General features: G+C 53.4%; 1 protein-coding gene across 7 annotated transcripts; it reads right to left on the bottom strand.

The window, feature by feature from the left end:
• Positions 1-2,201: 2,201 nt before the first annotated feature.
• Positions 2,202-8,608, bottom strand: SMUG1 (single-strand-selective monofunctional uracil-DNA glycosylase 1). 7 transcript variants are annotated; one of them, XM_060113221.1, is made up of 4 exons: positions 8,568-8,608; positions 7,832-7,907; positions 4,688-4,986; positions 2,202-3,652 (listed from the first exon to the last, which is right to left on the bottom strand). In XM_060113221.1, the coding sequence occupies exons 2-4, from the start codon at positions 7,899-7,901 to the stop codon at positions 3,125-3,127; spliced, it is 897 nt and encodes a 298-aa protein (XP_059969204.1). In that variant the 5' UTR covers positions 7,902-7,907; positions 8,568-8,608; the 3' UTR covers positions 2,202-3,124. The 7 variants fall into 7 exon arrangements, with proteins under 7 accessions (XP_059969204.1, XP_059969205.1, XP_059969206.1 ...); XM_060113222.1 differs by lacking the exon at positions 8,568-8,608 and adding an exon at positions 6,731-7,001 and having other exon boundaries at positions 4,688-5,194; positions 7,832-7,919; XM_060113223.1 differs by lacking the exon at positions 8,568-8,608 and adding an exon at positions 6,731-7,001 and having other exon boundaries at positions 7,832-7,919.
• Positions 8,609-9,975: the final 1,367 nt, after the last annotated feature.

Raw genomic sequence — 9,975 nt, 5'->3', positions numbered from 1 at the left:
CATCTGCATCTTGGACTTCCAGCCTCCAGCACTGTGAGAAAATAAATTGTTCAAGCCCCCCAGTCTGTGGCATTTTGTTATGGAAGCCCTAGCAGACTAACATGGTGCCCTTGGGAAAAAGCAGGCCCAGGACCCTATTCAGCCTCCCCCTGAAAAGATGCACCCCAAGAATTGAGGGCAACAACCCTCTAGAAGCCAGATCCAGCAGTGACTCTGCCACATCTAAGTCTTCAAGTCATCGTCTTGGTCACTACTATTCAAGAACCTCTACGCACTGCCCAACCCTACCTCCACGACCTCATGATTCTCACCCCAATGCTAGGCTTTCACCCCAACCAACTCTATCCCCCTGAGACATCTTCCCTACACACTAATCCCCTCCCTTCCCATTCCTGACCCCACTGCACCTACACTGCCTCCTATATGGCTTGCCCCTCCATCCCCCATCTGTTGGGTGTTTTAAGTGCATGTTCTGTGCATCTCACTTCCTTCACTGGACTTCAAATTCTCAAAGATTAGTCTAGCATTCAAGACCTTTCACAAGCTGGCCCCAACTTAGCTATCCACCTTGTTCTCCCAACTGGGCCAAGTCAACATTAATCTACTCGCCAGCCCTTGAACAATGCTCTTCTCTAAGCTCTCCAAAACTTTCCCAGTCTCTAAAGCCACCTGAAATGCCACCTCCTCCACAAAGCTCTCCCTGACTACCTTAGCTAAATAAGAGAACAATGGCTCCTATCTCTGTGCAATTATTCCAGTGCCCAGTTCTAGTGCTCTAACTGGGGCAATAACTACTTAGAAAGAGAGGAAAGGAGTCTAAGGAACATGGGGGTGCAAAACTGTAATGTAATTCGGATGCCAACCACCCAGAGTTAGCACAGACCCCTCAGGTTTAAGGGCAGAGCCCCCAACAAGACTGCCCTCACTGTAGATGCCAACTTCAAGTTTGGAGGTCCCCAGGCCACCTGCACTGCTGACTAACTGGCTACAAATTCAAGGGTTCCCACACCCTCCTCAGGTTCAATAACTTGCTAGAATGACACAGAACTCAGGAAAGCACTCCACTTACAATTACGGTTTTATTATAAAGGATACAAATCAGGACCAGCCAAATGAAGAGACACATAATGCAAGATCTGGCAGCCTCCCAGTTTCCACGTCCTTTCTCCCAGAGTCAGGACACATCACCCTCCTGACACATCCATGTGTTCACCAACCAGGAAGCTCACCGAAGCTTCCATGTCCAGAGTCTTTATTAGGGTTTCATTATGCAGGCATAAGTGATTGAAATCATTGACCACGTGGCTGAGCTCAGCCTCCAGCCCCACCTCCCCTCTCCGGAGGGCAGGCTGATATCACCTGGCTTGAAGCCCCAGCCCTCTAATCACACTGTTGGTCTTTCGGGCATGGTCAGCCCTCCTGAGTCAAATTTCAGCATAACCTCAAGTGTGGTCTGAGGGTCCCACCATGGATGACAAACTCCCAGCACTTGGGAAATTCTGAGGATCTAGAGGCTCCCTCCCAAGAACCAAGCATGGAGGCCACTCAAATTATTTATTATACAATGGGGGGGACATATATTAAACATCTTATTTATTTTGAGGGCTTCCCTGGTGGCACAGTGGTTGAGAGTCCGCCTGCCGCTGCAGGGGACACGGGTTCGTGCCCCGGTCCGGGAAGATCCCACATGCTGCGGAGCAGCTGGGCCTGTGAGGCATGGCCGCTGAGCCTGCGCGTCCGGAGCCTGTGCTCCGCAACGGGAGAGGCCACAACGGTGAGAGGCCCGCGTACCGCAAAAAAAAAAAAAAAAAAAAAAAAACTTATTCATTTTGAGAGCTGGAGATGACCTGTCCTAGGAGCTAGAGTCCAACCATGTGTTCCTTATTAAGCTGGTCTCTGCCCCCAACTGAATTCACTCTCCCAGCCCTTACTAAAGGGGCAGCCATTCAGCAGACGTAAGAAATGAGTCAGCTGGAGATACCAGGCTCCCATCCACCCATCACAGTGCCCCAAGTAGCAGACAAACCACTGGACAGGCCCCTAATAGAGACCCTGCAGCTTTGGTAAGGCAATTAGAGACTGTTCATACCACCTCCGGCTACCCAAGAGAACCCTTTGCAAACAGGAAGAGGTAAGAAATGGGAAAATATAAACTACCACCTTCGACCCCTGACATGCAGGAGGGAAAAAGAGCCAACACAAAAGGGTTTAGGAGCTTTTAATGCTTAGATGGAAACATCACAGGCTGGGTTTGTCATAAAGTCATTAGTCCATCTCTGGTGGGGCAAGAATCTGCCCGTCACTCAGGCTACAGGCGGAGGCCCAGACCCCTACCCCAACCCGGGTCTTTGGGTCAGAGGGGCTTCCTGTGTAGTGTAGTGCAGTGCCTCCCCAACCCGGGGGCAAGAAAGCTAGAAAAGGTGTAATGAGCACCCACGTGCCAGGCAGTACGCAAGGCACTTTTAAGGGTTACCTCAGTTAATCCCCACACCAGCCCCATGAGGCAGGGAACCCATTTTATAGACGAGGATCCTGAGGCTTGGAGAGGTCAAGCAACTTGTCCAAAGTCATAAAGTGCACAAGTCTCAAAGCTGGCACGGAAATCCAGGTCTCCTGGCCATGCCCACGCTGCCACACTGAATTGTCTCTCTCTCATGCAGCCTCAGTCTCCCATCAGAAGCTCACTCTCAGCAGCCACGACCCACGCTTTGTCCTGGTCCCTGTGAGGCAAGGGGTGAGCTGAAGGAAGCCATTCTAGGAGGACGGGTGGGGATCCTGGCAGGATCTTTCCTCTAAAACAGCAAAAATGACCTCGGAAGTCACGGTTCAGGTCACTCTCCGCCGAAGAGAGGCTCCAGGGAAACACTGAGGTGGGGCAGTTGGCAGGTGCTGGCTCTCTGCGGGGCTGGGTACCACAGACCAAAGCAGCAACGCTCAAAGGAAGGTGAGGCGGGCAGGAATCGGGAGGGCAAGCAGGACTAGTGTCCAAACTGCCGCGGCAGGTCCCAGCAACCAGGGAGCCGAGGGGGACCTCGTCGCTCCAGTCCAGGAGGCGCGCGGCCATCTGCTTGCCCCGAAGGACCCAGAGGACCTTGAACACGCCCTGTGCCGGCCGCAGGGGTGCTCACTTCGTTAACAGCGGTAGCAGCCCCAGCTCGTTCAGTCTCTCCTTGGCCACCACCTCCCAGCCCTTGTTGGCCTGAGGGCTGCGAGGGGAGGGGTGCAGGAGCCCCTCCACCTGGACCTCAGGCATCAGGCCGGCCAGAGCTCGCCGCGCCCGCTGCTCGGCCAGGCGGCCCACGCCCACCACCAGCCTCACCCCTAGCAGCTGCACCTGCCGGCACAGGGCCGCGTCACAGACCCCAAGGAGCTGTTCTCGCTGCTTGGCCGGCAGCTCGGCGGGGGAGAGGTTGCGGCCGCTGGGAGCCAGGAGGAGCAGAGGACACAGGTTGTGGACGAAACAGTGACGGAAGAAGACCTCGGGCTGTCCACAGAGGGTGCGGAAAAAGCCCCAGAACCGGGCACCGCTCACCTCGGACTGAGGGCACGCCAGTCCCAGCACTGGTCGCTTGGGGTGCTCTTGGGGAGGGGTCTGCACAGGCCCCCCAATGCCCAACCAGTCCCGGACTACACTCACTTCCCCAAAGGGTACCTGTGGGGAAGGAGAGACACACCAGGGCTTCAGACTGGAGACCTGACGCCTGGGCTCTGAACCAACCAGCCCCTCTCCACCCTCCAAGAGGATCTAGCTGCGCCCCACTCACCCCCCCACTCCAACCACCTTCACCCAAGGGCCTGAGACAAGGATTCCTGGCCCTCGGTTTGAGCCTGTCCCTCTTTCTCCTATTGTTCACGTGGCTTGCCGTCCAGGAGGATCTATTTGTTTGCCTCTACCCCACGAGCCTTTGGGACCAGGTACAGGAAACGCATGGGGGATATGTGGTCCCACACAGGGCGTGACGGGTAGCAGGGGAGGACAGAGAGATGGCCCGAGACAGAAAGGCGGCCAGAGCTAGAGGAGGCCCAGGGACAGGGCTGACCACTGCTCTCTGGGCGCCCTCTCGGCCCCAGGCCTCAACTGTCGTTTCCATCGATCATCATGGATCACCTTTCAGCCCCCAGTTGGGATCAATAAAAGCGATTGAGCCTCCTGCCCTGAAGCCTCTTCCCCTCCCCCACCTGCCGAGCACCCCCACTGAGGGGCAGTCACTCATCCGGAGGTCTGAAAGGGAAGCAGGCAGGCCCTGGAGTCTGCTCTGTTCCGAAGCTCTCCTCAAGCTAAGGAGCAGAACCCGGGTTGCCGGAAAGTCCTGCATCTCTTCCCTACCCACCCCGGTCAACCAGTCTCCCCACGGACCCCATAAGTCCTGGTCCCTCTCCTGACCCCAAGCACGCTCTAGGGAGAGGGGAGATCCGGCAGGGTAAGGAAAGGATGGGGCTGGCGGAAGGAAGGGCTCTCAGAGGCAATTAGTGGACAGCTCACAGGGGAAGCGGAACTACCATTAATGCGCTTGGTTAACTAGGGGCCGCGAGGCCGGGAGAGTGTCTGAGACCACAGGAGCCAGTGTGTGGGGCGGGGGGGCCCACACACGTCCACAGCCGTGCACAGGCTCCCCACAGCACGCGTGGCCCAGCATCCACCCTGAAGCCTCCCCCTCCACCCAACAGGGGAAGCCGACCTCTTTACCCCAGTCTGGGCCATGCCAAAGGGTCCTGGGTTCATGCCCAAGAAGAGCACTTGCTTGGGCCCCTGGCAGTAGCGGGTCACGTAGCTGCGATGCGGCTCCCACGCATACTCCACAGGATTGTAGATGATGCCCACAGGCTCAGAAAACTGCAGCTGCTTCAGCTCAGCGTTAAGCCGGAGCTCCTCCTCCAAGAAGCCCTCGGCCGAGCTTCGAGGGGAGGGCTGGGGCTCCACCAGGGCACCCCCCTCGTGGAGGGGCCCCGGCGGGAAAGCCTGGGGCACAGCCATGCCACTGTCACCTGGAAAAGAGATGGACAGGGGCCCCAACAGCCCCAGTCATAGCGTGGGAGGGTCCAGGCTGGCCAGGGCCCCTACTACCACTTCCTGGGCTCAGAAGAGACTGTCAGTCACCCCCAACCTCCAGGCAAGCCCTCACTCATCTCAGCTCCTGGTAACGAAGGGCCCTTCCTCTTCTGGATTCAAGTATCCTCCCTCTTCATATATTACCTGGTGAGCACAACCCATAACCACCAATCATCCCCCACTCCAAACCTCCTTTCCATCAGGGACAGGTTTTGAGTCACTGGTTCCTAGGCCATGCCTAGGTTTTCAATAAATATTTACGTGGCAAACTTTCAGCACCTAAAACAAGCCCAGCCAGGAGGGGCTGTGTCCTGGAAACCAGCGTGCTGAAGGATGGGATGCAGGTGCACAGCCACAGCCCAGAGACTAATTACGGAGCTGATTACAAGAGCTTCCAGGTGGTGAGCAACTGCTCTGTGCCAGGTACTCCTCACTGATGTGCACAGCAACCCCACGAGGTGGGTGTTACTGTTCCCACGTTACAGGTGAGAGAACTGAGGCTTAGCAAGATCAAGCAACTTGCCCAGGGTCACGCACTTAGCAAATAATGAAGCTGGGATTTGAACCCAAACCATCTGACTCAAGGCTGTGCGCGTCACCATCCACCCCCATCTTACCTTAGACGGTTCCATCGGCCACCCTGCGAATTCTACAACCCTCCAACCCCAGCCCAGCTTCTTGCCCACGTTCAAGAATCTTCAGTGGTGAGTGAGACGATTACCATACTCACATTAGACTCGTACGAGCTAGGTGACCATGGCCAGAGGCTCAGGTCTCCTCACCCAAATACTAACAAAAACAATATCCACTTAAAAATATTGATATAAGAAATGGAATGAGATATTGTGTGTAAATGGTGGCCCGGGGAAGGTAAAAGGGGAAGGGAAGAGGATGAGAAAGAGGGAAGGGGGGAAGGAGGAAGAGGGAGCACCCCAGCGAGCTCTGTAACCCACAGAGGCCATGCCTTCCAATCTTCCTTCTAATCACTGCCATGCAAACCCAGTGGTCCAAACTGACCTTTCCATTCACACTTTCAAAACGCCCTTCCTACCTCAACTCCCCAAACCTTGCACGTACTATTTCTACAAACCCAATTTTTCACAGACTCCTTCAGTGAAGCAGGACTGTGAGTCCCCTACCCCTCCACACAACCAAATCATACCTCCCCTTCCAGATGCAGCTCAACTATCCCTTTGGTAAAGCCGTCCCTCTTCGGGACGCTGCACCATTTGCTATACCTTCCCAGCCTCGCCCAACCCAAGTATGGCTGGCGTGAGGCCTGGGAATCTGTATTTTAAACAGGCTTCTTCAAGTGATGCTGATTGTTGGTGACGGCTGAGAACCACTGCACATCACCATGGTTAGTTGCTTCTTCATGAATTCACACCTGGCCTCCCGGGCTAGACTGAGGCAGATCAGAGAGAAGACCCTGTTTAATTTTCCTCCATAGCTCCAAGGTCCTAGCTTTTATTAGGCAGTCAACAAACACCTGCTCAGCTGTATCCATACCATCTTTTCTCAGTCCTGTTTAAAACTACCTTCTGGGAGTTCCCTGGCAGCCTAGTGGTTAGAATTCCGGGCTTTCATTGCCATGGACCAGGTTCAATCCCTGACTGGGGAACTGAGATCCTGCAAGCTGTGCAACACGGCCAAAATAAATTAAAAAATAAATAAAACTACCTTCTACCAAGAAGCCTTTCCTGATGGACTCCTCTCCACTTCTACATCCTGAGTTCACTCAAGGCTCAACTGTCTGCTTTGCCCTCTGCTTGCTTCTGAGGGCTTGCCAGGCTCTGGCATGTTTTCATCACATCTGGGCCTCCCACAGGGCAGGGACCATGGTTCTTCTCCCTCTCAACCCCTTGCCCAGGTCAAGAGTAACCTCTTCCCCGAGATGGGACCTCAAGGTTGACACAACAGCTTGATCCATCAACCTGTTCTCTGACCTAGCCTAGGGAAAGTGGGAGAGAGAGAAAAAAAAAAATCTTAAGTCAACTATACCCCAATATAAAATAAAAATTTAAAAAAAATCAGGGCCAAACTTAGGAAATCCTTCCCTAGACTGATCTCATAAGTCTTTAACTGATCTGTCTGGGTGGCTACCCATGGCCAATTGAACTCAAACAAAAGCTGAGAAGGGGGCCTCCCTGGTGGCGCAAGTGGTTGAGAGTCCGCCTGCCGATGCAGGGGATACGGGTTCGTGCCCCGGTCTGGGAGGATCCCATATGCCGCGGAGCGGCTGGGCCCGTGAGCCATGGCCGCTGAGCCTGCGCGTCCAGAGCCTGCGCGTCCGGAGCCTGTGCTCCGCAACGGGGGAGGCCACAACAGTGAGAGGCCCGCATACCGCAAAAAAAAAAAAAAAAAAAAAAAAAGCTGAGAAGGGAGCTGCGGAGAACTCAATTGTCTCAGGGGCCCTTGCTTTGCATCTCCCCACACAGTGCCAACATTAGTAGATTGGCTGCTCCAAGTCTGGGACCTCTCTCAGGCCTTAAGTTGAGCCTACCTTTGATCTTTAGGAACCCATGCTGAAGACAGCAAGGCTGGGGGTACACAAAAGAGTGACAAGGTCTTATTTTCAGTGTTCCAGAATTTCAAAGCCTGACCGGATGGCAAGAGCTGCAGGCTATGTGTCAACTGACTCAAATTCTAATTCTGGTTTTATCTCTAAGTTATCTTAAGTCATTTACCTCTCTTCTCTATGAAATAAAAATCACAAATTCCATCCAACCTACCACCAGCTGTTAACTCATTTATACTTTTCAATATTTATGAGTCTCTTACATGATAGGCACTGTGGTAGTCTCCCGGTGGGGAAGAAGTCCAAAATGAATAAAATGTAAGCCAGGTTCATAAATGACTGTGACAAGACAGATAAACAATTGTTATACACTGTGATTCCAGCTTTAATGTCCTGAACAAAACACCATGAAAGCCCACCAAAGGAGAAACTTGGATGTCCTATCTAAAGTCACCCAGGGCCACAGACTTAAGAAAGGCAGATACTTTCTAAATGACAGTGTCATATTACATTAAGTGCGAAGGAAATGGAGGGTGACCCACTGATACGTCTGGCCACCCAGGCTCTCTGACACTAAACCCAGCAAGTGCAGAAGGAATCCAAGACACTATCCACTCCCCTGTCCCTTGGGGGCACTCCAGGAATCCACAGGGACAATCAGCAAATCCTTAAACCAATAATGATAACAATAATAATAATGGAGCATGGACCCAGAAACAACATTTCATCTCTCCTCCTACTTCCGAGGGGGCTGACGGCTAAGCTCCACAAGAAATCTCGACCTCCGCCCGCGGGCTCCGCCCGACGGGAAAGCCTCGTCTCCGCAGGCCCCCCGGGCGGCTCCATGGGCTCGGCTCTCCCTGCGCCGGGCGAGCCCCTGACGGAGCGAGGGGCCCCGAAACACAGACATCCCGACTCCCCGCCTGCCACCCACGGGGAGCCCAAGGAGCTCCCAGCCCGCCCCCAGCGCCCCAAGTTGCCAGACTCCCACTTCCTTACCTGGTCCAGCGCCCCATCCGGTTTCCGGTTCCTTTTCTCCGCCCCTGGGCGCGGAGGGTTGTGGGAATTGTAGTCTACGTTGTTTAGGGAAGGCGATTGGCGTAGCTGCGGCCACTTCCGCCGGAAATAATCAAATTCCCGGAAGGTGTGCTAAATTAGCCCTAAGTGACGCTGGGGATTGTAGTTTATTCTGTACAGCGGGGCTAAATCCTGAAGACTTGAGAAGTGAGAAGCCAAGCTCTGTAAGGATCTTGGAGATCCTGGATTCTAGCCGTAGAGGGCATCACCTTTCCAAAAGTTCATCCACAACACTTTTCCCAAAGGGATTGTCAATCAAGGAGCTTCAACTATCCGCAGTCTCTCAACTCACCTGAGGGTATTAACAATGGCTACAGACCGTTTCTAGCCCTCCTTCTGCCCCAAGTATAAGAGACCTCTCCTTTGCAGCTCTCCAAGGACTGTATATAGAACATCCACGGAGGCACTTCTGGCATCTCTAACAACTCCTTAGTAATGACTTTGAGACTCTTGCATCCCCCATTACTGTCCAAGCCCCTGTCTCCATGGCTTTACCATCTCAGTTCTCTCCCTACTCTGCTCTGCTGTCTACCCAGCTCTACGACCTCCCATCCTTCCCAATCCTCCCCCTCGAATACTCTGTCCAGCACACCTTCCTAGACCAATATCATGGCCTCATCTAACAGTTCATTCCCTCCCACCTCCCCAACCCAATACTAATATCCAAAGCTGTCCCACTCCTAGCTTTGTTCTTGTCCTGTCTCTGGATCTGTTTCTGTGTCTTGACTATAATATTTTCATTAGACTGTAAACACCATAAGGCCTGTTATCTTGTAGATTCCTCCCATCCCCCTGCCCTGAATACTCCAGCACAGCCATGACTGAGACCAGGGAAAGCAGTCTCCCTGCAGGTGGAGACCAATGAACCCCAGAACAGGAAGAGGTGAGAGAACAAGGATGCTATCCCCTTCCCTAGCCTCCCCTGCTCTCCTACCAGCAGACAAAAACTTAAAGGATGCAGGAGGAGCTTCAGGGAACTGTGAGCAGTGACCCTCTGAACCACAGGTGACAAACCACCCCTACCCTTGCAAGACTTTGGAAACTGACTTAATCATCCACCTCAACAGATTCCATTATTTCCTGATCTTTCATTTGTGCCAGATTCTCTCTGTGTCTTTGACTCTCTGCCTATGTAAACGTATCTCTATCCCTAGTCTCTTGTATAGCTGTGTATCTGTGTGTCTCTCTCTCCCTCTGTGTACATCTACCTCCCTATCTCTGCTTTTTTCTCTGGAATGAGTGAAATAAGAATATCCTGGGGACTTCCCTGGTGGCGCAGTGGTTAAGAATCTGCCTGCCAATGCAGGGAACACAGGTTTGATCCCTGGTC

This window comes from Mesoplodon densirostris, chromosome 11 (genome assembly GCF_025265405.1).
Source record: "Mesoplodon densirostris isolate mMesDen1 chromosome 11, mMesDen1 primary haplotype, whole genome shotgun sequence".
Classification (NCBI taxonomy): domain Eukaryota; kingdom Metazoa; phylum Chordata; class Mammalia; order Artiodactyla; family Ziphiidae; genus Mesoplodon; species Mesoplodon densirostris.
This window is presented reverse-complemented; position numbering and strand designations above follow the sequence as displayed.